At 36.9% G+C, this 27,717-nt stretch overlaps 2 protein-coding genes and 1 long non-coding RNA gene across 4 annotated transcripts; 1 reads left to right on the top strand and 2 right to left on the bottom strand.

The window, feature by feature from the left end:
* Window positions 1–10,526: 10,526 nt before the first annotated feature.
* LOC128015293 (cytohesin-4-like) lies at window positions 10,527–20,377 on the top strand. 2 transcript variants are annotated; one of them, XM_052599005.1, is made up of 13 exons: window positions 10,527–10,707; window positions 11,395–11,468; window positions 14,684–14,748; window positions 15,296–15,362; window positions 16,462–16,580; window positions 16,652–16,732; window positions 16,811–16,923; window positions 17,977–18,125; window positions 18,667–18,778; window positions 18,907–18,983; window positions 19,055–19,126; window positions 19,679–19,833; window positions 19,928–20,377. In XM_052599005.1, exons 1-13 carry the CDS (start codon window positions 10,686–10,688, stop codon window positions 20,007–20,009), a joined length of 1,188 nt encoding a protein of 395 aa, XP_052454965.1. In that variant the 5' UTR covers window positions 10,527–10,685; the 3' UTR covers window positions 20,010–20,377. The 2 variants fall into 2 exon arrangements, with proteins under 2 accessions (XP_052454965.1, XP_052454966.1); XM_052599006.1 differs by lacking the exon at window positions 10,527–10,707 and adding an exon at window positions 11,195–11,274.
* Window positions 20,378–20,545: 168 nt separating this feature from the next.
* LOC128015294 (uncharacterized) lies at window positions 20,546–22,859 on the bottom strand. The gene is made up of 2 exons (XR_008183864.1): window positions 22,720–22,859; window positions 20,546–21,571 (listed from the first exon to the last, which is right to left on the bottom strand). It is a non-coding gene; the product is annotated as an uncharacterized LOC128015294 (long non-coding RNA).
* Window positions 22,860–23,525: 666 nt separating this feature from the next.
* LOC128015290 (protein FAM83F) lies at window positions 23,526–27,611 on the bottom strand. The gene is made up of 4 exons (XM_052599002.1): window positions 27,075–27,611; window positions 25,349–25,513; window positions 24,496–24,617; window positions 23,526–24,423 (listed from the first exon to the last, which is right to left on the bottom strand). Exons 1-4 carry the CDS (start codon window positions 27,528–27,530, stop codon window positions 23,766–23,768), a joined length of 1,401 nt encoding a protein of 466 aa, XP_052454962.1. The 5' UTR covers window positions 27,531–27,611; the 3' UTR covers window positions 23,526–23,765.
* Window positions 27,612–27,717: the final 106 nt, after the last annotated feature.

The raw sequence follows: 27,717 nt of genomic DNA, 5'->3' as shown, positions 1-27,717 counted from the left end.
CTGTATTAGAGAGATTGAGCCTTACAGTGATCAGCTGATGCCCATCTGACCTATGAGTGAGACAGAATACTGGTTACTCAAGGGGTCTATAAGGATAAACAGATTTAAAGAAATAATTACACGCAAAAATTGTCCTGTCATTACTTTCACTTTCACTTATATTTATCAATAAAAGATGCATATTAGTAGCTTAAAGGTATATATATAGTAGTTGTGTTTGAAAGGATACTGACCCCGTGACAGGTTTTGTACCATTTTTCTCAGTGTATAGTTGCCCAAAATTAATCTTAAAAAAAGTAAAGTTTTATGTGATAACATATTGGTATCTGTATTTAAAAAAAAATATATATATATATATATAATAGCATGCTTCATTAAGTGATATATGCTATTCTTATGGAAGCTTGCTTCTGCCATAGAATACAAATTATTAGATAATTAGACACATTTATCTCACATTCCTCATAATTGCAATTATATGTTATAAAGTCATAATTCTGTTAATTCTCAGAATTCATAAATCTTTTTACCCTCAGAACTGAGTCTCACAATTCTCTTGAAATTCTGAGTTTACATCACACAGTTTTTGTTGTTGTTTTTTTTTCTGTTTCCATCATATAATAAAACGGATTTAGATTTAGCAATTATGAGGAAAATGTCTGAATTGTAAGATGTTAACGAGAGAAAAAAAAACTGAATTGTATAATAAAGTGTCACAAATAACTTTATTATTTAATTTTTTATGGCTTCCATACAATCTACTTTAACTCTAATCATAGGTCTTGTCATTTTCATAAAGAAAAATGAAGTTGATAATTAAAAATAGTGTGTATATTTTATTTTAAAAAATTGTGTTTCGGTGTATAACATTTCACTAAGAGAACATTTCACTAATAAAACCAAGAGATATCTTTTTCAAAAAAATGTTTTTTAAGGAAATGTAAGCAGTTTGAGGCTTGAATTGAAGAAACAAGTCTGTAACTATGGATCTTTTGCCATTCTGGTTAAGAACAATATGCATGTGAGTAAACAATGACAGAATGTTCATTTCTGAAAATGACTGAGTCAGACATGAACATGAAGCCTGTGTTTAGAATCATGTGAGGTACAGGGACTCGATCTTGGACCCCGACCGCGTGGGAAATGAGCGGCAGGGACAGAGAACGGTGCGTGATTATGTTTGTTCTGTCAGATAGCGTTGGCAGATGTTGTCTCTGCTAGAAGATTAATGTGGGATAATTAGTGCACTACAGCAGCGGCAGCGGCGCAGACCGACCTGACGAGTGCATGACTTCAGCTAAAAAACACTTTATTAGGAGCACAGGAAGAAAACACAGAGTCTCAGATTTAATATATAGATGAAGTCTAGATGCCATTGGCTGCTTCTAGCTCATCCTCCAGCTGAGTTACACCACTTATGATGCAGAAATCAAAGCACTGGATCATTATTTTGCCTGTTATTCTGGTCTGTTGTCATGCTGCGCTGCTTTTGGAGACACACTCATATGTCTCAATAAACAGCTCTGCTAGAAACGTCTGAATGATCATTAATAATAGAAAACATGAGCTCAGTGACCAGCCCAGTGAAAGGCTCAGTCTTTTGTGTTTTATTGGTCACTAGCTAGAATAAATATTTGTCACATTTATAGGCAAAAAAGTCAGTTGTCCAATCATTAGTAGTGACTTTTACACCAAGCAGTTTCGTGTTGGTCACAATAGTGGATTTGCAAGACCAACTTGTATGCAAATTAGATATTTTCCCCAAACAAAACCATATGGAAGCCAATTTCTGCCAAGAAAGAAAATCATGCTTTGGTAAGCCATAATTATGAGATACAAAGTCAAAAATATGAAAAAAAAAAATCATAATTATGAGCTAAACAGTCAAAACGACTTTAAAAGTCTAAATGATGATGAAATTATGAGACAAAAAAGTAAAAATAATGTTTTTCTAAAAGCACAGTTACATCATAATTTTGATTTTTTTAATCCATAAATAGACTGAACAAAATTATAAACTAACAATTTTTTTTGAGCTAAACTCAAAAATCTAAGACTTTTTCTATGTAAACAAAAAGCCTATTTCTCTCAAATATTGTTCAGAAATCTGTCTAAATCTGTGTTAGTGAGCACTTCTCCTTTGCTGAGATAATCCATGCACCTCACAGGTTTTTATTACTGGCCACAATAAAAGACCACTCTAAAATGTGGTTGGATGTGGATGGATTATCTCGGCAAAGGAGAAGTGCTCACTAACACAGATTTAGACAGACTTGTGAACAATATTTGAGAGAAATACGCCTTTTGTGTACTTAGAAAAAGTCTTAGATCTTAGAGTTCAGCTCATGAGAAATGGGGGCAAAAACAAAAGTGGTGCGTTTATAATTTTGTTCAATGTATAACTTGTGTCGTAATTTCGACTTTATCTCATAATTATGAATTTTTATCATAACTTTGACTATCAATTTAGATATTTTTAAACTCATAATTATAATGTCAATTTCAACTTTTGAATTAATAATTTATTTTTTTAAATTCCGCAATTTACTTAGTATGTCAATTTCCACCTTATCTCATGATGACTTAAACTGCATCACAAATTACGCACTATACATTATACACTTATGCACTATACACCCAATGTAGTGAATTAATTATATAAGGTTATTTTGTCATTCATAATCAGAGTCTGGTAGTCCCTCCCCCTTCGATATATAATTAAAGCTGTGACTTATCTGTGCTTATTGAAAGCAAGCAAGTTGACAAAAAGACTGAATCCAAGATTTGTTGGGAAGAACAGAATAGAAAGTGAATTTTTATCACAAGGCCAGGAGTAGACTGTGTTGCATGTGACCAGACTAATATGGTGGATGAGTAAATCATGATCACGATCAGGAACATGCATTAGGAAAGTAAGTAGAGTCCACTTTGATTTCTTGCTGATTTTGGTGCCTGACAAACAGAATGTAATCAGGGATTGCGTAAAGAACGGAGATCTTAATTATTCCTCCTGTGTGTTTTTGTGGCTCTTTCATGCGTCAGACTGTGTTTTCCTCTTTCTGCAGGTGAAAAAGTCACCCAGCTTCACCTCTTCCATCCATTATGATCTAAATGCTCTTTCCATAATTTACTCTGGAGTTCAATGCATTATGTTCTCTACTGACATTTACAACTAAAAGAGACGCAAAGACGTCAAAGGTCTCGTCTGATGATGCGTTTTAGGATGATTACTGCAGACGCTCTGTCTCTCTCTCTCTCACACACACACACACACACATAAGAGCAACAACATGTAGTGTTTGTGTTCACAAAGAGCTGACGAAGGCGCTAAACTATACCCAAGACGTGTCACTTATGTCGCTCAACATTTATGAGACAGTTGTTGTCAGATTTCATTAATGACTAAAGGGACTTTGACTACGCACACACCTTCATCATCATCATCATCATCATCATGTGTGCATGAATGTGAATCTTGGTGAATAAGATTTACAGGGCAACATAAACACTAAGATCCACACACACAGATATACACAACAGTGGATAACCATGAATTTTCAATATGCATTACTGAATACTGAACACAGCTTTTGAAGATCATTTTATAGAGATTTTAAGACTTTTAATATTTTATATACTGTATATCATTTTATATATATATATATATATATATATATATATATATATATATATATATATATATATATATATAAATATATATAATATTTTTTACTATACAGTATATTAGCATAGATTATATTTAATATAGAATTATTATTTTCCAGGTTTAGAAATCACCATTTAAAAATTCTTCTAAAAGTCCAAAAAAACAAAACCCTCATGGCTGGTGTGTGTTTGACTAATCAGACATATTTTAGTTACTGACACACACACACACACACACACACACACACACACACACACACACACACACACACAGACACACACACACACACACACACACACACACAATTCAGTACAGGCGAAAGGAAGGGCATCTTGTCACCATGAAAACAGCCTGTTCAGTGTCTGAATGACCATAAAAGAAAGACAAAAGAAGACACACACACACACACACACACACACACACACAAGGATTGTGTGAGTGAGATTAGACCTGTTCATTATCCGAACACAATGACTGTCGCTGAAACAGCTGAAGACTAAAGAGACGAGAGGCTTTACAGCGCAGCACAATCACAAATACTCACAGCAGGTGTGTGTGTGTGTGTGTGTGTGTTTCCCCGCTCCAGAGGGGTTTCTGCTGGTTCTGTGTGGTCTAGAGTACTCCAGATGTTTAAAGGGACACATTGTAAGTAAACTGTCTTGCACCAAAAACAGCCATTGTTTCGTTTGCACTGGTCACATGTCCATTAGGCGGCATCTTTAGAGTTTAAATTAATGTTTTATTCATCAAGGATGCGTTAAACTGATCAAAAGTGACAGTCAAGACATTTATAATGTTACAGATGATTTCTATCTCAGATGAATGCTGTTCTATTGAACTTTCTGTTCATCTATTATTCCTGAAAACTGAAATATATCACAAGATCTGAGACCAGCTGCCTCAGTCCAGACAAAACCATCTAACAGAAGACATTAATGTAGAGACATGTAAATGAAGAGACTAACGAATCTCCCGGGGAAGGAAAGTCTAAAACATGTCTCACAGACTCATGAAGAGACTCTGATCTGAAACACAGACGCTCATTACTCGCTTTACTGTGTGCGTCTCTTAATGAGGACTTCTCACTTCTCCACACGGGAGAATCACTTTTCTGCCTGGATTTATAAGCATTTCATTAACCCTTTAGTGTTAAATGTCAATTCAACCCAGTTTCATATAGTGTCAAACAGCAGCTGACATTATTTCAGCGTGTGTGTGTAAAAGATAGTGTGAAATCAACACTAACTTCACTGTTCCTGCTCTTATTGAGACTGACGTCATTCTGAAGAAACACATGAAGCCTTTATAGTCTTTCACTCAGACTTTCCTTCAGCTTGACGTCATCAATCGCTCTTATTGATCATCCAGCTCAATTTACAAAGACTTTTACCATCAGCTCATCACAGAGAAAATCATTTAATATCTCGATTCACTTAGAAATACGTCACATTAGAGGAGAAAAATGACCGTTTATTGTTAAAGCAATAGTCTAACCTAAAATGAAAATGAAAAGTTTCTTCGTCTTCTGAACACAGAAAATGTTTTGAAGAATGTTAAATATTATCGTATTTTCCCCCGTACTATGGAAGTCAATGGCTACCAGTTACTGATATTCTTCAGAATCTCTTCTGTGCTCAGCAGCTAAAAGGAAACTTGAGGGTTGGTTTAAAACGAATGCGTATATGTTTGTAATACAGAAGAATGACAGAAGCAGCACCAGAGGTTAAAGCAGCAGCTGATTGGATGATTGTCGCGGTCGCTCCTCCTCCATCGCTCAAAGTGAATCGAGCGGCTGCAGTGTGAACAGCTGTGCAGGTTAATGTGGATTAATGGCTCCTCTGGGAACAAAAGCTCCAGCCGTTCTGATCTCTGCCATTGAAAAAGCCTTTCACCAGAAACCATCACAAACAGCTGCGCGTCTACTGTATAATGGATATTATTCTGATTCTACATTCACATGCAGATGTGTTTGCTTCGTTTTTCACACATGCAAACAGAAAACCTAATTCTACCCAACTAAATGAATCCTCAAGATTTAACTCAATCTGTGACATGCTGTCGATTACCACTGTACTGTTCGCAGTAATAAACTCAACCTTCAAACACACCGTATTAACGTGAGAATACTGTTAGAAAATCACAAACTAACCTCATCTGCAATTCCTGTCATAACTAGTCAAATTTTGCATCAGAAGTTAATCTGGTTCGATAATTTAAAGCTTAAAGAGAAATATTAATTTAAGTGATGTAACAAAACATAAATGTCGTATTTCTGCATCCTCTGGAATGCATTCCATTATAAGTGCATCACTTTAAACATTAATTTAAATTAATTTGCAAACGGAGGGTTGAGATGAATCACTGAAACAAGAACATTCCTATAAAACACAAGACTCTGTATGATCTCCGGACAGACAGAAGTTGACTGTCGGAAGTTCACTGATGTCATGTGATGACATCAAACAACAGCATCTCTCGATCACTTACACGAGATCATGTTTGCTTACAAACTCCAATTAATCATTTCAGGTTACAGTAAAATTTCAAAGTAATGTGGAAACTCACCGCTCATAAACTTCAAGTGTGTCCACCTGCGCGAGTGACTCTGAGGAAATGAGCCACCGCAGCATCAGCAGCACGAGAACACACAGCATCCCGTATCCAGGCAACCACAGCGATGATGCTCTGAGAGAGAGAGAGAGAGAGACCTCTCATAGATGTGGGCGCGTGTCAGGTCAGATGGTCCTGGTCTGAGATGGTTTGACTCTCATGTCTTTCATTAAAAATATAAGTAAAATATAAGTAAATGAGAATCTTGGTTCAGGTTCCAAAACCACAGAAAGCCAGTCACAAGTACCTACATAACATTTCAATTAAACCTCTCAGTGGTTAAAAGTGCACAGAGAAATCATATTGATGATGTTAGAAACACATGCAATCACTGTAAAACTCACCGAACCCTCATATAATCAATGTTTATGTTCATTAGTGATCCATGTCTTCATAATAACATTGACTCCAGAAGTGACTCATTTTGGATGACAGAATATTGTTTATAAAATGACATAGATTAATTAATCTGACAGAAACAGTACTATTGATCAGGGTCTCATAGAACAAATAGTTAATGCTGAACTTACATGAACTGAAAATGAATGATAAATGAATTCAGTTTAGATTCACTTCAGTGTTGTTATTGTTTATTAAAACTAAAACAGTTTTTTGTTAATCTAAATAAATTTGAAATTAACTCAAATGTACCTATTAGATTTGATTTGGCAACTGAATAAAATAAAATATATGTTTAAATGAATAAGTACTAAAATTATTATAACTGGAATTAAAAAAATATATAAACAGAAGAAAAAAAACGAATTAAATGTCAAAAGCACATAAACATATTACTAAAACTTAAACTAAAAATAAAAGGAAAGAAAAAAAAACTTAATTACTAAAGTTGAAATATAAATAAATTAAACTGAAATATTTAAAAGACAAATTGTCAAAAAAGTGGGTAACTAAAATTTAAAAAGAAAACCAAAACTATAAAATAAAAATAAGCAATTAATAAATACTATAATATTACATAAACAAAAATACACAAAAAAACTGTTGTTTATACAGTTTCTTTATTTTGTGTACTTTTTTGAGCCATCGCATTTTTATTGTAATCTTTATTTTCTCTTATTTTTTCAAAACTATGGAAGAGCATCTGCTCAATAGATGCACCTCGTTGTTTCGTCAATAAAGCACATTAAGACACAGACAGACAGAGATGATTTGTTCAGTCGGTTAACTCTTCCTCAGTCATAAGAAAACAATCTTAATATGACACCAAAAATATCCTCGACATGTTCTGGACATGCTCTTACTATAGAGTCTTTCTTATAAAAAATTCTAGAAAAAACTGTCTTTATCTCCTCATTAACTCTATTTTGGATATTTTTCCAAAGTCCTGAGTCCACTCTTTTAAAAGTTTTTAATGACATTTTAACAACGATAGGCGCTGATGACACCATGGCATTAGTGCTACTAGACTTGAGTTAAGCTTTTGACTTCATAAGATTATCTTATCTCGGCTAGAACAATTGATTGGTATCTCAGGTATGGTACAGAAAAACATCTGTTAGATTAGGTACTCATCTATCTTCTGCGACTCACCTCAGCTGTGGGGTACCCCAGGGATCGATTCTGGCACCCCTACTATTTTCATTGTACATGCTTCCTTTGGGATCAGTTATGAGTAGATTTGGTGTGTCGTACCATTGTTACATGGACGATAATCAACTCTACATACCTATAAAACATAACAATAACACTACATATAAGAGACTACAAGACTGTCTTCACGAACTCAATCTATGGCTCACAAACAACTTCCTGCTGCTTAATGTCGATAAAACCCAAATCATCCAATTTGGTCCAAATGAGCTGTTTGACAGACACTGTACTGACCTTGGTACACTCACGCCACAACTCACTTCTGAAGTTAAAAATTTAGGTTTTTATCTGGACAGTAGTCTTCAACTGACCAAGCAAATTAACGCCACAGTTAGAGCCAGTTTTTATCATTTACGACGGTTAGCCAAAGTCAAGCCTTTTTTAAACTCTTCTTTAACAGCTCTACTGATGCATCTCACCAGGGTTTGGATTAAAGAAAGTACTAGAACACAAATACTTCTGACTGACAGGTTACTGATGTGGTTTGAGAAGCTAAGGCATTGACTCCAGCACTAAATCAACCTGATGCTTGTGCCAAGACAAACGAGCGCTTATTTAACTCAAAATAGATATTCTAATGAATCCGAAGGCGCTGTTTTTTTACTATTTTAATCTGAACACATTTGCATCTATGAACCGTTGCTGTGGTGACGCTGTGAGGAGACCAGCTCTCAAGAATTGTGTTTGTTTTGGGCTGTTCGTGTCACACCATTTAATAAACTATTAAACCTGACACAGAGCACTCATCTTCATCACGTGTCACATCACTGTATGAAAGATCATCTGATGAAGACAATGTTTGTCAACATTCTTCAAAATATAAATTATATTCAGCAAAAGAAAGAGACTCATACAGGTTTGGGTGAGTAAATGATGACAGAACGTTCTAGCTCTAGATGCAGATCTTCACCCTATATTGTTTTTTAAGTATCTTATGCATTTCACAGAAACTGTTCATTCTGAGACATTGAAATACTGATGTTTCTACCACGAAGACCATACATTATTCATGGATTTATTTGTTTCAATAAACCCATCACTTCATTACTTTCTTTTCTTTGCAGGTGAAATCTTCAGATAATTAATAAACATATAAAGGGAGACATAAAGATGTGTCATCTTCAAAAAAAAAAAAAAAAAAAAAAAAAAACATTAACATGCACATCATCAAAGCTTCTTTGCACCTTCACTGAAATTAGGTTTAGAGGCAATTTCCACTCTGAAATTGCTAGTAAATTAATTTAATGAATTGCAATTAATTAAACAAAGAAACAGCAAGTAGCATGTTGAATTAAACACAAAATTTTCAAGTAGAAAGGCTGAAATACAATTTTCTGACGGTGTAGAGTTTCTAATCAAGAACAGTTTTTTGCTCTTGAGCTGGTTCTTTGCAGATTGAGAAGGACTGGATGTTTTACTTGAGGTGTTTTAGATCGGTGTTGTTAAACATCTCTGTGCTTTAGATCTATGGATGGGTCATTCCTACAGTTCGGTAGATTTTATGTCCCCATGCAACAATACAAATCAAATCAGGTCAGATGCAGAGATGACCCTGTTTAAAACAATCATGATTAGTACTTAAGAATAACCATATTTGAAAAAGAAACTTTCTGAAGCACTTGACACTCAGTTTTGTTAACGTCACTTTTTTTTTGAATGAGCTGTTTTGACTAATAGTGTAGACATGTACTTGTAAATTCTTTTTTAGCAGAAATATTTTTTTTCTGAAGTGTATATGTTTAATATATAAAACCATTAATTGAGTTTATGTCGACTCTATGATATTTGATGATATTCTTGTCCTTTAAATCTGAAGCGTGTGCTGTAAGTCACATGACCTGATAGAAGTGACATCATTTCCTTGGAGGGAAAATGAATCCAGGAACAAATGAAATCTTAGTCATAAAGGTTTCTCTCTTTTCCTCATTTTTAGAAATCGTATCTATTAGAGTAAAACTCAACTTGTCCACCCTGTTGAGTCAGATTATAATGAAAAATGAAAATGTTATAAATCTATTAAAGTTCTCTCTATATCTTCTGCTAGCCATCAGTGGGCTTCAGTGGTTTAGCGTCCACCCTGTTACGCAGTGTAGAAATGTCCTGTAACAGGGTGGACAGACTCAAATATCTGCTCAGGATTATTGGGTTATTGTTACAGTTTGAGCTCTGAGCTCCAGCAGTGTGTTTTCTGATGGACACACATTTTTAACACTAAATAATAATTAATTTAAAAAAAAAAATTTTTTCACCATATCTTTTCAGACCAAAATCCACCAGAACACAGAACACAGAAGATTTTCTTTGTTCTTTCTTAAAAATGGTTTATTATTATTTTATTTTATTTTTTCAAAAACAAAATGATAGAGATGAACTGGAACTGACAGCATCAGCAAGAGACAGATAGAAAAAACTGCATATACACATACATACACATACATGTGAAAACACGTACATTATCATCCGGTTTATTTGATAAGTTAATAAAAGGGACAGCTGATAGATGGTCAGTGTGAGCACAGACATCTGAAGCTTTTTGTGAGTGTGTGTCCATCACCAGCAGATGGCATGATCAGATCAGCTGTGTGTGTGTGTGTGTGTGTGTGTGTGTGTGTGTGTGTGTGTGCGTGTGTGTGTGAAGTCCTCCTGCGGAAACACTCCACTTCTGGTGTGAAACAGAGTTTGTAGGGCAGGGCAGCGCCTGATAGAGGAACTCACATCATCTGCAACCAACATGAAGAACGTCTGAGTCTAAACTCAAGCAGATCAGCATTACATCTACTTATATACATACATCACCATGACTGAGAGCTGTCACACAGGTAAGACATGTTTAACTTTAACTAACCTAAACTCTAATTCATCACTGTCTCTTCACTGCAGGACGTTCTTGCAGATGTTTATTGTTTATAACACCAGCAACACCAGAACGTGTGAAAGATCACATGATTAAAGTATACTGTATCTTATCTCTGTTGAGTTTTGTTTTTTATATTAATTAGTATTTTTTTAAGTAATGCTAATGTCTTTTTGAACTCTATTGAAGTGAAGTTTGACGTAACATAGCTGAAATATTATCTGACAGATGATCTGGTGTCAGCTTCTTTATTTCATATCATAGATCAGCTCATGTTTCTGTCCCCTGATCGCTGTGGTGTGTTTGGATGCTCTTATCTGAAGTGAAACACACACACACACACACACACACACAGAGGCCCCTCACACAGGAGCCATCAGCCCCCATGACAACAATTTCCTGTTTCATAAAGCAGAACAAGACTCACGCAGTGTGAAGCTTATTGTTCCAGTCTTCAGCTTTACTGTAGATTTCGGGAGGCTGATTTCAGACGACTCTTATCTGCTCAAATCAGTTTGAAACATTTATTTTGGTAACGTCACGTTGAATAGAAACTCATTGCAGTATGAGCTCATTATATAGAGCTGGAGACACAGTCATGTTTGATCAAACGTTCACTAGTGTGACTGTGTCATGTTTGCTGTTTTCTCAGATTTGACGGCGGAGGAAGAGATGGAGATCGAACGGCTGAAGATGCACAAGCAGATCCTGCTGGAGGACATTGAGGTAAATGAACAGCAGCTGCTGCTTCACACACACACACACACACACACACACACACACACATACACACACACACACACACACACACACACACACACACACACTAGGTCTCTCCCAGTTAACAGGGAATGTTTCTCAAAACTTTCACTAACGTTTTTTAATAGTTTCATACATTTTAGAGCAAAATATATTTAAGGTGATTTGTAAAGAACATTTGTAAAACTTTAATATCGGATATACTTTTGCATAACCTTGAGATAAAATGTTCTTAAAACAAGAAAATGTAATTTTGGTGTTATTTGTACTTGATGAGCATTCTAACAAAAATTTGTGTAACCTTTAAATAACGTCATAATCATGACAAGAAAACGGGAAATTTCAGTGTTTTAGAAACTTAAAAAAAAGTTTTTATATCTTAAATGACCTGGGGTCGATCATGTTCATATGGATGATCTTATCTTGATTGACGTGATTGTTTGCAGTCACAGTTTTTGCTATGTGTATAATAGACAGCCATGGGGATTTAAATATGTGTCTTTATCATCTGTGAGACATTAAATGAACTTTTTAAACTTTATAAACTGTCAGTTAATGTACATATGGCAGAAATGTATGGAAAAATCAATTAAAGATGTAATCAAACAGACGATGAAAACTAAGCTAAGGAATAATAATGAATTTGATCAGAAATAACTGCAGTCCAATATTATAAGGTGCATTGTTTGAATGCTTGGCCAAAGAGATGCGTTTTTAATCTAGATTTAAACAGAGAGAGTGTGTTTGAGCCCTTAACATTATCAGGAAGGCTATTCCAGAGTTTGGGAGCCAAATGTGAGAAAGCTCTACCTCCTTTAGTGGACTTTCTTGACCTGGTAAGGACTCTAGCTGCTGCATTTTGGACTCTACCTGTAGCTCGTTTATTGACGAAGCAGGACAACCACCTAGAAGTGCATTACAATAGTCCAGTCTAGAGGTCATGAATGCATGAACTAGCTTTTCTGCATCAGAAACAGATAACATGTTTCGTAGCTTGGCAATGTTTCTAAGATGGAAGAATGCAGTTTTTGTATCATGGGAAATATGATTTTCTAAAGAACAGGTGCTGTCTAATATAACACCCAGATTGTAGAGGAAGTAACAGTACATCCCTTTAGATGCAAAATGTAATCCAAGAGTTTCTGTGTACTGTTTTTAGGTCCAATAAGTAATATCTCTGTCTTATCCGAATTTAATAGTAGAAAAGTATTGGTCATCCAAGCTTTTACATTTTTAACACACTCTGTTAGCTCAAAGTTTCATCTGGTCTCGTTGAGATATATAGCTGAGTATCATCAGGATAACAATGGAAACTAATTCCGTATTTTCTAATAATATTACCAAGGGGCAACATGTATATTGAAAATAGCAGAGGACCTACGAGAGAGCCTTGTGGCACTCCATATTTTACTGGTGATAAATGAGATGACTCCCCATTTAAGTAAACAAAATGGTAGAGATCGGACAGGTAGGATCTAAACCATCTTAGAGCCTGCCCTTGAATACCTGTATAGTTTTGTAATCTATCTATGAGTATGTCATGATCTATGGTGTCGAACGCAGCACTAAGATCAAGTAAAACTAGAAATGAGATGCAGCCTTGATCTGGTGGGGCCTGAAACTTCTTCTACAGATCTTTTTTGTTTAGTTTTTTTGCAGGAAGGAGCTCAATTGAGCAGACACAACTTTTTAAATTTTGTTTAGACATAAACAGAAGACTTGAAATGGGTCTGTAATTTGCCAGTTCACTAGAATCTAGTTGTGGTTTCTTAATAAGACGCTTAATAACCACCAGCTTAAATGGTTTTGGGACGTGAACTAAAGATAATGACGGGTTAATGATATTGAGAAGTGGTTCTTCGGTTACAGGTAACAACTCTTTCAGTAATTTAGTGGATGAATTATCTAATAAACATGTTGTTGTTTTAGATACAGTGATAAGTTTATTTAGCTCTTCCTGTCCTATATTTGCAAAGCACTGCAGTTTATCTTTGGGTGCGATGGATGAAACTGAAGGGTTAGATGCTGTAGAATCTACATTCGCTATTGTATTTCTAATGTTATCTATTTTATAAGTGAAAAAAAATCATAAAGTCATTACTATTTAACGTTGGTGGAATATTTGAATCAGGGGGCGTCTGGTAATTTGTTAACTTAGCCACTGTGCTAAATAAAAACCTTGGATTGTTTTGGTTATTTTCTATGAGTTTGTGTATATGCTCTGCCCTAGCAGTTTTTAGAGCCTGTCTATAGCTGGACATACTGTTTTTCCATGCAATCCTAAAAACGTCCAAGTTAGTTTTTCTCCATTTGCGTTCAAGACTACGAGTTTCTTTCTTGAGAGAGTGAGTATTACTGTTATACCATGGTACAGTACGTTTTTCTCTAACCTTTTTCAATTTGATGGGGGCTACAGCTTCTAATATAAAAGAGAAAATAGTGCCCATGTTGTTAGTCATTTCATCTAGTTCAAATGTGTTTATGGTTACGCAGAGCAGTCGAGATACATCAGACAGGTTATTTCTGAATCTATCTTTAGTGGCTGGAACAATAGTTCTTCCTGGACGATAACTCTGAGACATTTAGTTAATATCAGTGATGCGCAGCATGTATGATGCAAGGAAATGGTATGATATCTATATTGGTAAAATTGATTCCATGTGATATAATTAAATCTAGTGTATGATTAAAACGATGAGTGGGCCCGGTGATATTTTGCTTGACTCCAAAAGTATTTATAATGTCGGTAAACACAAGTCCTAATGCATCATCTGTATTATCAACGTGAATATCAAAATCTCCCATGATTAGCGCCTTATCAATGGTAACCAATAGGTCTAAGAGGAAATCTGAAAATTATTTTAGAAACCTTTATATGACCCTGGTGGTATATACACAGTAGCCAGAGCAAGAGATTCAATAGATCTGCCAGTGTAACACTAAGCAGAAGTATTTTGAATGAGTTACTGTAAATCCATGTCCTGTTTTCTGGGTAACATTGAGAATATCACTATATATTGTTGACCAGTCTGACGGGGCTCATGCTTATAACAGTAGTTCGGTGGAGTCCACTCATTTAGACCAATATAATCATTTGGTTTTAGCCAGGTTTCAGTCAAGCAGAGTACATCAAATCTGTGATCATTCCTCCGTTCTGAATCTTTAAAATACTTTTCTTACAGAAACTGAAGAACCAGATTGAAAACGTCATGGCAGACATTCAGGATTTCAAGTCAGCAGAAGACAAGTGAGTGAATGGATGAATGTTCATCCATCGTGTTTGTCTCATGATTGTCTGCTTACTGTACTTCAGATGCAGAGGAAGCACAGAGAAACATGATCTCTAACTAACACTGCCTTCTTCTCTTCATACTGACTTACACAGCCACGGAGTTAGCAGTTCAAACCAATGCTATTCCCCTATTATTTATATACTACTATAGTTTTTATTTCTATTTTGATTTTTTTAAATATTTAAATTTTTTTATTTTAATATAAATTACATAATTAGTAATTGTATTTTTTTAAATGACAAAATATTATTGTTTTTTGTTAAAAAAAAAACATTGTACAGTTTGTTGTTTTTTTGTTTTATTTTATTATTATTATTATTTTTTTAATATTACTATTTAGGCTAATTTATGCTTTTATTTTTATTTTATTTTTTAATTTTAGTTCAGTTTTATTATTTGTATTTATTTCCAGTTAACTGTCAAGATAACTTTTCACATTTTTGTTCAGTTTTTCATCTAATATTTATATTTTATTTCATTATCTGCGTGTCTCTTCTGCAGTAAGACGCTCGAGAGGGAGAAACGCTTCTGTAGCGGCAAGAAGAAATTCAACATGGATCCTAAAAAGGTGAGATCTGGAGGATGATGATGATGATGATGATGTTCCAGTGTGAGATGAGGAGTGGAACGTTCACAGACGCTCACCTCCACACATTCGTCATACTGTAGGAGAGACCTTAGATTTGATACAGAGAGAGACATTCAGCCTCAAACTGCAGTATGTTCAGGTCTCTGAGTGTGTGTGTGTGTGTGTGTGAGAGAGAGAAAGAGAGACAGACGGAGTGACATGGAGGATCTGAACGCCCTCAGGTCAACACCTGAAATACTTTTGGTTTTCTTATTCTGAATCTTTGTGGTTTTGCTGCTGCACGTTAAACAGAGAGACCACCATGAGCTGCTGAAGACATGATGAGCTGAGAAGAGACGACAGAGAGAGAGAGAGAGAGAGAGAGAGAGAGAGAGAGAGAGAGAGAGAGAGAGAGACACGCAAATGTTTGATCTCTGTGAAGTTCAGAGACATACGTGTTACCACCACAAACACACTAAACAAATCCAACTACACAACACACAACACACACTAGTGCTTAAACGTTTGGTGGATGTAAGTCTCTCCTGCTCAACAAAGCTGCGTTTGTTTGATAATTATTTTTGAAATATTATTACTATTTCAAACAGCTATTCTCAATGTGAATCTGTATTAAAGTGTAATGTATTTCTGTGATGCTCCGCTGTATTTTCAGCATCATTCCTCCAGTCTTCAGTGTCACATGATCTTCAGAAATCAGAATAATATGATGATTTACTGCTCAAGAAACATTTCTGATTATTATCAATGTTGAACACAGTTGTGCTGCTCAATATTTCTGTGGAAACTGATACATTAAATTTTTTTATCAGGATTCACAGATGAATACTGCCACTTTTGACATCTGATCTAACCTAATATTGTAGGTGACCAAAACATGACCAGAGTAATAGTCTGTCTGATTTGCATTGAGGGTTTTAGTCTTTCTTTAGTCATTCTGCTGAAAAAAGGGAAGTGTGGGTTTGAAGGAAAATCTGTAAAACTGTGGAGGAACTGGTGTGGGGGAGCTGCTAAACTCAAACAAACATCTCTTCTGTGTTTGATCTGGTCACTGAACGGCTCAAACCGCTCTGTGTTTCAGGGAATCAAGTATCTGGTGGATAATGAGCTTCTGGACTGGAAACCAGAACGAGTGGCCGAGTTTCTGTATAAAGAGGAAGGACTGAATAAGACCGCCATCGGAGACTTCCTGGGAGAGAGGTGACATATCAACCATCAGATGTGTGTGTGTGTGTGTGTGTGTGTGGATCTGATCATGTCTGGTGTTTCAGGGAGGACATGCACCTGCAGATCCTCAAAGCGTTCGTGGAGCTGCACGAGTTTTCAGATCTGAACCTGGTCCAGGCGTTACGGTGAGAACACGAGCTCCTCTTCATCCTCAGACGAGCTGCTGAACTCGTCTTATTCCTGTTTGTCTGGTTCTTTCGCAGGCAGTTCTTGTGGAGTTTCCGTCTGCCGGGTGAAGCTCAGAAGATCGACCGCATGATGGAGGCCTTCGCCACGCGCTACTGTAACTGCAACGCCAACGTCTTCCAGTCCACAGGTTAAACACACTCCTGCATGTGGGGTTAATATCTAATGGCCGATAAAATGCTGATTAACAGTTTATACTGAGATAATAAGATTTCTGTATTTGCATTGCATGTAAAATTTGAACACAAACAAATACAGTTAAAGTGATGCATATTTGTCAGTCACACATAAACAAGTTTTCCATACAGCAAAAAAAAGAAAAAAAGAAAAAAAAAGTAAAAAATTAAAAAAAAAAAAAAAAAAAAAAAAATATATATATATATATATATATATATATATATATATACTTGTTTTTTATTAAAAAAAAATGTAACATTATAATATATTAAAAAATATGCAAAAACAAAAATAATAATACAAATGAAATAAAAGGCCAAATAACATATTTGCTTAAAATGTTTATTTATATATTTTAAAATATATTTTGGTAAATGTTGGTTGAAACCAACTATATTTTCTATATTAAATATATATTTTTATATTTTATTGAGCATTACTGTTAACAACATATATTGGACATAAATTATATTTTGATATATTAATATTAATATTTTTTTTTAACTTCAAAATACATGTGCGTAAATATATTTTCTAAAAATACATATTTTTTGCACATTTTAAAAAATATAAATTTTAAAAGTTAAAATATACAAATATATTTTGAACTATATTAAAATAAATTCACATTTGTCACATTAGAATATTCAGAAAATTAGATCCAAAAATTAATTCAGAAAATTTTATAATTCTGGAAAAAACTTAGTTCTGTTAACTGTTAACAACATATATTCGGCATATATTGTAAATATATTTTGGCCACAAAATTATATTTAGCTATATGGGTTATGCTGTTTCTAAGGAATTCCATTGAAAATATTATTATGTAAATAAAATCTAATTAATGCAATAAGTTAATAAAATGACAAATAGACTGTACAGTATGCATCACAATATGCTTAATCTAAATGGATATTTTGTATGCACTTGAAATGCGTAAATATTCAATTTAAGCCTGATTTTGAGTGAATGACAAATAATTTGTTGTTATTATTGTGATCGTCAGACACGTGTTACATCCTGTCGTTTGCCATCATCATGTTGAACACGAGTCTGCACAATCCCAACGTGAAGGACAAGACCTCGCTCGAGAGATTCATCAGCATGAACCGCGGCATTAACAACGGACAAGACCTACCCAACGAGCTTCTGACGGTGAGCAGCCAATCACAATCAGCCTCGCTGGTCACATGACACATCCGGTTTCAGTTCGGAAAGACCTGTTCTGAAATAACAGCACAGGCTTGATCCAGATGCTCATCTTTCTTCTAATTTACAAACTCTATGCTACAGTATATAATAAATAAATAAAAGGTAATGTTATGTTCAAGCTAATTGCTGATATTAAGTGGCATTCATTTTACACACAGTATTGTCAGCATGGACAGTTTTACTAATTCAAGTATATTTTATGTTTAACACATTCATTATTTATGCAGTTAGTGTAAATGCATTCATTACATATCCGAGCTGCATTCAACACATCTAAATCCTGCTCTAAATGCAGTTTCTCTGCCACACATGCAGTGCAAAGTGGTAATACTGATTTAATTCGACTGGTGACAGCCCCATTGTGTCGTACTATTCTAATGTAGTTGCATTTATTGAATGAATATGTGCATTTCCATGAAAGATGATGTGTGCATGTGATAACAGGAAGGTCAGGGTTTCGATGTGTGTTTCTTTGCATCAACAGAACCTGTACCACAGCATACACAACGAACCCTTCAAAATCCCCGAGGATGATGGGAACGATCTGACGCACACCTTCTTCAACCCGGACCGAGAGGGATGGCTGCTCAAACTGGGTAAAACACCGCTCAGAGTCTGCACTGCGGATAACACAATCACACAAGTCTATCAGTTGCATACTTTGTGTTCACTGTCCTCGTGTCAAGTAGATGCTCAGACTGTGATATGTGTTATCTGTCGACAGGCGGCCGTGTGAAGACGTGGAAGAGACGCTGGTTCATCCTGACCGATAACTGTCTGTATTACTTTGAATATACCACGGTAAGAACAGCAGCCGTCTCTCTGAAAGCATGAAGCTGTGTAGATCAGGACTGATGTGTGTTTGTGTTCAGGACAAAGAGCCGCGAGGAATCATTCCTCTGGAGAACCTGTGTGTGAGGGAAGTCATGTTTCCACGCAAACCGGTGAGATGTGTTACTACCCTAAACTCTAGCAATGAGAACGCTGCTTTAAACAGTGGACACAAACCACACAGAATGAACTTACTTAGAAATATTAGTACCACTTTACAATAAACTCCCCTTAGTTGATGTTATATACATTGAGAACAGAGTGATTTAACAGAGTGACTATAAATTAAATAAATAAATTTATTAAATGTGTTGAATGTTGCACTGAATAAATAAAGGGAGAGTTAAATTTAGGCATTGAATAAATACAAGCCTCATGAAAAGTCAGTATGAATAAATAAATTGGGTGTGAAATATATGCATGCATCATGAAAAAAAAATGAATGTGATGTACACCTTGAAAAGAAAACTCTATCACAGTATCACTAGCAAAAAAAAAAAAAAAAAAAATTCAGTCTAATTAAAAGTTGACTATTTGAGCTAGTAGATGGTGAGAAACACAAACTCCAGACTCACTGCTGTTAGGATGCTCCCTAAGAAGACAGCTGTCTATGTAGAGAGTGATGTGGCTCACTGCTTGACCTGTGACCTTTGACCTGTGTGTAGTATTGTTTGGAGCTGTATAACCCCAACAGCCGGGGTCAGAAGATCAAGGCGTGTAAGACGGAGACGGATGGACGTGTGGTGGAAGGGAAGCATCAGTCGTACACCATCTGTGCTGCTTCAGCCGAGGAGCGAGACGAGTGGATCGAGTCCATCAGGTACGAACACACACACCTCTCCAGCGCCGTCTGAGCGCACCGGACTCGTCTGACACGTGTGTGTGTGTGTGTGTGTGTGTGTGTGTGTCCACAGGGCCAGCATTACTAAAGACCCCTTCTATGACCTGGTGTCCATCCGCAAGAAGAAAGTCATCAACAAAGTGCCTGAGAAATGAGCGGAGCGACTGCAAACAGACGGAGATCAGGAGATCAGCTCTGTGTCACACGAGTGTACGTCTGAGAAATGCATGAGCAGCTCGGCTCATCTGAAGAGAATTGACTGAGATCATATTTGAGACATTATCGAGATTTTTCAGACACTGGTGTGTTTTGTGGCAATGATTGTCCTCTGGAAGAGACGCTGGTGATCGATTCCCTTCACACAACACATTCTGGACAAACACTTTCACTTTGACTTCTCTCTAGCAAATGTTTTTCTTGTAAAATATTCTTGTAAATATTATAGATCATACAGTGTGAAAGAGTATAGGTGATGAATTGTAAAATAGATTATTTAAATAAAGTTATTATCTGAGACACATGATGATCGTCTTTTATGAAACGTCTGTGTTTGAGCTGAAACACACATCAGTGTCATCAGGACTCCAGACAAAACGTGACTTTTGAGCTGGTTTTGTTAAAAGAAGAAGTTCAGCGTCATTCACACACACACACACACACACACACACTCACACACACACACTCACATGAATGATTAGCTTCTCTTGCATATTTATTTCCTTCCTGGAGCAGACAGAATTGCTATATTAGCAAATAAATGACTAGTTGTATTCATCAAGGATGCATTAAATTGATCAAAAGTGACAGTAAAGACATTTATTATGTTAGAAAATTTCTGATTTAAATAAATGCTGTTCTTTTGAACTTTCTGTTCATCTGTGAATCCTGAAAAATAAAATATATCACGGTTTCCACAGAAATACTGTGCAGCACAACTGTGTTCAACATTGATAATAATCAGAAATGTTTCTTGAGCAGTAAATCATCATATTATTCTGATTTCTGAAGATCATGTGACACTGAAGACTGGAGGAATGATGCTGAAAATACAGCGGAGCATCACAGAAATACATTACACTTTAACACAGATTCACACAGAAAACAGATGATTTACATTAGAATAATATTTCACTGTTTTACTGTATTTTTGATCAAATAAAAGCAGCCGTGCTGAGCAGAAGAGACTAAAAATGTGATACCGACCCCAGCATCAGTGCGTGCTTGATCTTATTTTAACCCTCTTCAACATGATCTCATCCAGATTTAGGGGAAGTGCATGTGGAAGATAAATCTGTGTTATTAAAGATGATTGCAGAATCAAACGTGAATAAGAAGGATGAAAGCTCTGCGCTCTGGTCATATTCACGCAACAGCAGCTTGTGAAAAGGGAAACGTGAAATGACCTCATCGCTTTCACTTCCTCCATCAGAACAGCAGCAGGTGACATCTGCCGGTGTCTTCACGAAGGTCCAGGGCAGGCCATCCTTCCTCCAGATGTTCCTCCAGCATCTCAAGAGCATCGGAGGAAACGTGTTCATCTGAGCCGTGTTCTTCTCTGTATCAGCTCTGGTCTGGACTCGGTCTCAGACTGCAGCTCATTACAGTCTCACTCACGTGTGGTCACTTCCTGTTCAGAGCTGTTACAGTAAGTCCTCGGATCTGAGGCCAGATCTCACGTGAGGATGGTCATTTATGAAAAGTGTGTGTGCAGTTTGAGCTGAAACACACATTAGTGTCATCAGGACATGATACCAAACGTGCCTTTTGTGCTGGTTTTCTTAAAAGAAGAAGTTCTGCAGCATTCACACACACAGACACACACACACACACACCCCCCCCCCCCCACACACACACACACACACACACACTCACACAGACACACACGTTTACTTTGCTGTCTAAATGGGGACCTTACATAAATTTCTATTGTTCTTACATAGAGATTTGTAATTTGTTACCCCACACCAACCCCTCACAGAAAACTTTCTGAAATTTTACAGTAAAAAAAACAAAACCTTTGCTTACTTTATTTCTATGCCAGTTTTACAAATGTGGATGTCCCCAAATTGAGTTTCAGTATTTATTTTTTTGGGCGATTTTGTAAGGGTTTTCTCACTTTTGGGTAGAACTTTGCTCCCAAAATATGATTAAGTAGACACACACACACACACACACACACACACACACACACACACACACACACACACACACACACACACACACACACACACACACACACATACACACACACACACACACACACGCACAGATCCGGCTAAACAATGTCAAACAGTGAATAAAAGCAGAAGAGCATTTTTGGCCGTGTCTCAAATGACGCACTTCTTACTGCATGCTTTCTCTTGAGCCTGCTGCACGAGCTCAGAAGTGTGTGTGTGTGTGTGTGTGTGTGTGATGCTCAGATCCTCCAGCAGAGGGCGACGCCACTCATGAGTCTTTGATCGCTTTCGTTCTAAAATTAAAACTGCTGTAAACAATTAAAAAAAAGGTTTTTGTCAGGCTACTTTCAGTAAAATATAATCACATCTGTGTCTGTGACAGCTTTAGACCTTTTTAATATTTGTTTAGCTAATAAGAAACTACCGAGAATCTTAATTGTGTAGGTTTGGCTCATCTGGCATCTGATTGGCTGATGTGTCTTTGGTTAATCTTCGAAAGGGACATCCCATTTGATAACTTTCCTAAAATTATGGGAATATTTTTCTAAATGTAAGTAAATGTAAACTGTAAAGTTACTTAGATTAACATCCAACTAAACTTAAAAAACAAACAAACAAAAAAGGTTCTATAAAACAACATATAAGTAACTCCTGACATTATTACATTTGGACAAAAGTTTGTTCATACCTTTGAATGTTCTCTGTTTGCTGGCTCTGCTGTGAGGAGCACTACACAGATATTCATTCGTGTATTTCGTGTGTATTAGTGTTTAATCTGTCTATTAAAGTGTGGTGACACACAGCCAATCTGTTCTCAACAGCTGTGAGCAGAAAGTGTGTGCATGATGCAACTAAAGAAGAGAAAATAAAGTGTTTATATCAGGGAGGAATGACTGGACGGCTTGTTGATTCTAGCCCTGAAGGGTCAAAGTCAGGTTTAAAGTTCGAGGCTTCTTCAGGATATTTCTGTTTGTTGACTGAAAACCGCTTCTTTGGCAATGTGTGCTACAACATTTCAGCTACATCTGATTCTCTCATATTAACTTACAGTAAACATTGTAACATTCTGTTGAACAATAGTTACAATGTCTATTTATTACAGAAATTAGAACTACTCAATATATTAGCATAATGTATCATATTTGATATGAATTTCTAGGTCCTATAAATGATCAACATGATAAAAACTCTTCTGTTAAACTATAGCCTCCGAACAGATCCATGTATCGTTGACCTAAAACTAAATTCAGTATTGCCAACGAATCGATTTATGATTAAATCATCATCGATAAATGATCATTTAAGAGTCTGAAGTATCGGAATGATTTTCTGAAAGAGGCGACAAAGTCTAAAGTCTACAGACCACGGAGTCTATATGTAAAACATATACTTATATATGTAATAATTGTGATTTATGCCGTATCCCCTTAGATGCAAACATTTACAGGCAGATTATGAAAAATGTACAAATTTTATTCATAAAACGTCACCCAGAATACAAAACCCTTATGCACCATATTTCCCTTTTTCCTCACGCTTCCAGAATGACAGATGTGAGAAACCTAATGTAATGTAGAGGTTTCTTCCTCAGGTTTCTCTGTCGTGTCACACACGTGAACACTGAGCTGTTTACACATCGCTCGCATCACAAACACATCAGGAACCCTGTGTCCTCTAAACACGGCTGAATGAGGGTTAACAGGTTTCAGTGGTCTGTAATTCAAACAGCTGGCGTTAGCTTTTTATAAAAAGGCATCTGAATCCTCTCTTCTTCTTCTTGAGGCTGTCCTGCGTCTCGTCTCTGGGAAGCGTGTGTTTCGACGCCTCGTCTGAAGGGTTCGCAGCGTTCTCTTCTATAACCGCGTCACTTGTTTTATCCTTCTTCCCTTTCCTCCACCGCTTTGTGTTAAAAGTCAGTTTTCTGAGTTTCTTGGACTCTTTCTTCTCGGGTGGAGAGGGAGCAGGTGTGATGTTCTCCAGGTCTGCTGTGGGATTCTCCGGCTCCGGCTCCGGCTCCGGCTCCGGCTCCGGCTCCGGCTCCGGATCCATCTTATTAAGGAAGTCCTGCAGCGGCCCCGTGGGTCCCGGGATCTGTCCGAGCGCTAGCAGGTATTTGGGATTGTGGTATTTGTGTGCAGGCACTTTCCCATCTCCACGCGTCACGTCTCCGAGATTGACCTGGAAGCGTGAAGTGGCCGCTGCGGGGCGTTTGGACACTGAGGCCCGGGACAGGGTTCCCGTTTGAGGCTTGGTCATGTGAAACTGCTTAAACAGGTCCAGTTTGTCTGAGATGGCGTAAAGTTCTCGGAAATCGTTATCGTAGAAATCCACCACCTGTCCCGACATCACGGTGATCATGTTTCTGTCCATCCGAGAAGAGCTCCAGGAGAAACTGCAGAGACACAGACACAGCGTGAGATGTGAAGAGCTTCTGTCAGACGGTACACGGGTAACTCTCGCTCACCTGTACGTCCCAAACATGACTTTATCTCCATCGATGAGCATGTACTTGCTCTGGACGTTTCCTGGGATTCTCCCCATGGACAGATTCAACCCGATTCCCTTCACGGTCCGAGTCCGGATATTCTGACGGGAACACAACCATTAAACAGGAGCTAACGTCTCAGTGGGTTTTGATCGGACCCATCTGGCAAAAATGCATTTATTGTGGCCAAAACATATATTTTTTTAATATGCTAAATATGATGTAAATAGTGACACTGAATTACATTTGTTTTTGAAATAGAAATTATATTTAGTTTCAACCTTCATGAACCAAAATACATTTCAAAATGTATTTTAAAAAATTGCACAAAATTACATACATTTATATATTTAAAATAAAATGTATATTTAAAAAAGTTAGATATATAAAAACTTTTTTTTTTTTTTTAATGGGGACTAAGTTTCACTCTTAAAGCAAAGGTTCAAAAGGGTGTTTTCACACTGATGCCACAGAACTATTATATTTGGTTCCTTAAAGAAGTTCTTAAAAGAACCTTTCTTTTCTTAGTGTGAAGAACATTTAAAGACTAAAACAACTTTTGTTCAATGTTGGATATTAAAGGTTCTTCATAAAACCATCAATGCCAATAAAGAACCTAATAAGTTACTTTTTTAAATTTATATTTTATATATTTATATCACCATTTTCATTTTAGTTAGAGTTTTAGTAATTTTATTAGTCATTTTTTTATTGTCTATACATATTTGTATTCATTTTATTAAATTTTGTAGATAAGTAATTATAGAAATGTGGTTAAAATGTTTTCTTCTATTTGAAGAAATCCAGTGTTTTTCGTGGAGCAGCTGTGCACCTTCAGCTCTCTGTGTCCGACCTGCAGCCGGCTGCACATGTCCAGAAAGAGCGGCGCTCCCGGCTCGTCCAGAACGATGTAGACGGGAACACCGCGCTTGGACGCCTCAAACAGATCCCGCAGAATCTGCAGATCGGTCAGCAGGTCCATCACGATCGCCACGACCTGGACAACACACAGACAGACGCTTCGTTCACTCTCATCAGCAGCAGATGAACGAGAATACTGATGATACTCTGACTAAACCAGGATTCATCTCATGGAACGTGATTTTAATGGTTAAAAAACTGTGAAAATGCTACAGTACAAACCTGTTAAATGGTTAATATCCTGTAAAATTTACAGAGAAAAAACGTAAACTGACATTCCCAGAATTCTCTGCGTTGCATTTCAAATTTGGTTTGCGTTTTTTTTATAACTGTGTTTCTTTAAGGTAAAACCGTAAAACCTAAAACATTGTTACCGTATTTTTTCCGGTAACCACAGCTGCTGGCTTTATACCATAATTTTTTTTTTTTTACAGTGCATGCATATTGAGCAATGCATGCTGATGCATAATTTTTGAACATCTAATGCTACTGAAATTTGAGATTTTTTAGTGAATAGTGACTTGAGTCTGTTTCTAACACAAAGCCTCTTATAAATGATTGATACTGTATGATATTTCATGTCCAGATGTTTCCAGAAGAGACGAGTGTTGATCAGGATTACAGGAACACTTACAGGAGCTGCTGATTCACACACTTTCCTCCTGATCAATGCATTATTACACACACACTTCCCGCTTCTTTCACAGGACAGATGTTTGGGTTAAACAGAATGCGTGTCACTTCCTGTGAGTCAGTGATTCCAGACACTTAGATCAAGTCTGAACAAGATCTGAAAGCATCCAGCACTGAATCAGAAACAGACCGGTGTACACTGTAAAGATCTAATGGGGCATTTCATGCAGATTTACAGTTACAGTACAGTATTAATAGTGAGAATAGAGAGAGATCATCTGTAAAAGTGAGTGTGATGGATCACATTTGATGGGTTTTCATTGAAATACTTTGTTTTCTGATCAGTTCTGTTTTCCTTTGAATTGTGCATTTTAGGGTTAACAGAAATGAATAGACAACATCCTGGCAGAACATTACCAGTAGCCTACATTTTCAGTTTTTATATATTTTATATAATTCATTTTTACGGTACGAATATAAAAACAGATTTTTAGGAATTTTGTATGTTAACATTATTTAAGTTAATGATATATACATTACTGTACATCTGTAAAGCATAAAATGTTGCAACCTCCAAGCTGCCAGTTACAGTTTTTTAAGTGCACTATTATAAACCAGTGAACTGAGATGTTGACCACATGAGGCTCTTCTGTCACATTTCCAGTGTAGGGAGTGACAGCGATCAGAAGAAAGAGAACACGGAACTGATGATGATGATGATGAGCAGGATTCCCCTTAGAAATATTTATCACGGTAACCATAGTTACCAGCTGATAGCCCACAATTTAGTCACTGTTAGTAAGCTAAAAGTGGCAACCTTTAAATGAACTGGTTTTAGATCAACTAAAATGTATCCATTTATACAAATGTATATATCGTTATATATATATATATATATATATATATATATATATATTTTTTTTTTTTTTTCTTACAGTGTAGTCTACACTAAAACCTCTTTATAATTTATGTTCATGCAGAAACAGTTTATTGCGAGCTCTGACCTTGCTGGACTCCTGGATGAGTTTGCGGGTCACCTCCTTGATGTGCGGGCTGTTCTCTTTGGGCGGGTGAGTGTAGACCGACACCCGGGTGACCCCTTTGAAGAGCCCGGATGAGGGCCAGCCCAGGTCCAGCGGCGGAACCTCGGTGTCCGACATCTGCGGCCAGTACGTGGAGCGCATTGACCCGGAGCTGTTTCTGCTCCCGCGCTTCGCTCCGTCGTCTTCCTCACTCGGGTATTTGACGAAGGTGCCGGTGATGGTCTTGACCTCCCGCGCAGACAGGAAGTCTTGTCCGTCCTCGTCCTTCAGGAGGCTCGTGAAGGCTCCGTGTCCGCCGGTGATCAGGCGCTCGAGGGCCGCCCGGTGCTGCTCGCTGTAGTAGAACTGCGGCCGGGACTCGGGCACCGCGGGGGGCATGAGCCCGTCCTCCAGACACCGGAGCTGAGACTCCGCCATGGAAGCGTCCCCTGCGCTCACCGGAGCTCGCCGTGATCCCGGGGCAGGTGAAGAGCTGCGGGGTGGAGTTCACGAGGAACACGGTGGAAGGGGATGACTCCGACACGAGGGCTGAACTTGAACCTCATCCAAGAAACACATATTTGGACTCTGTTTGAAGGCATAACATCTCCATGTGTGTGTATAA

Source organism: Carassius gibelio, chromosome A6 (assembly GCF_023724105.1).
Source record: "Carassius gibelio isolate Cgi1373 ecotype wild population from Czech Republic chromosome A6, carGib1.2-hapl.c, whole genome shotgun sequence".
NCBI classification, from domain to species: domain Eukaryota; kingdom Metazoa; phylum Chordata; class Actinopteri; order Cypriniformes; family Cyprinidae; genus Carassius; species Carassius gibelio.
This window is presented reverse-complemented; position numbering and strand designations above follow the sequence as displayed.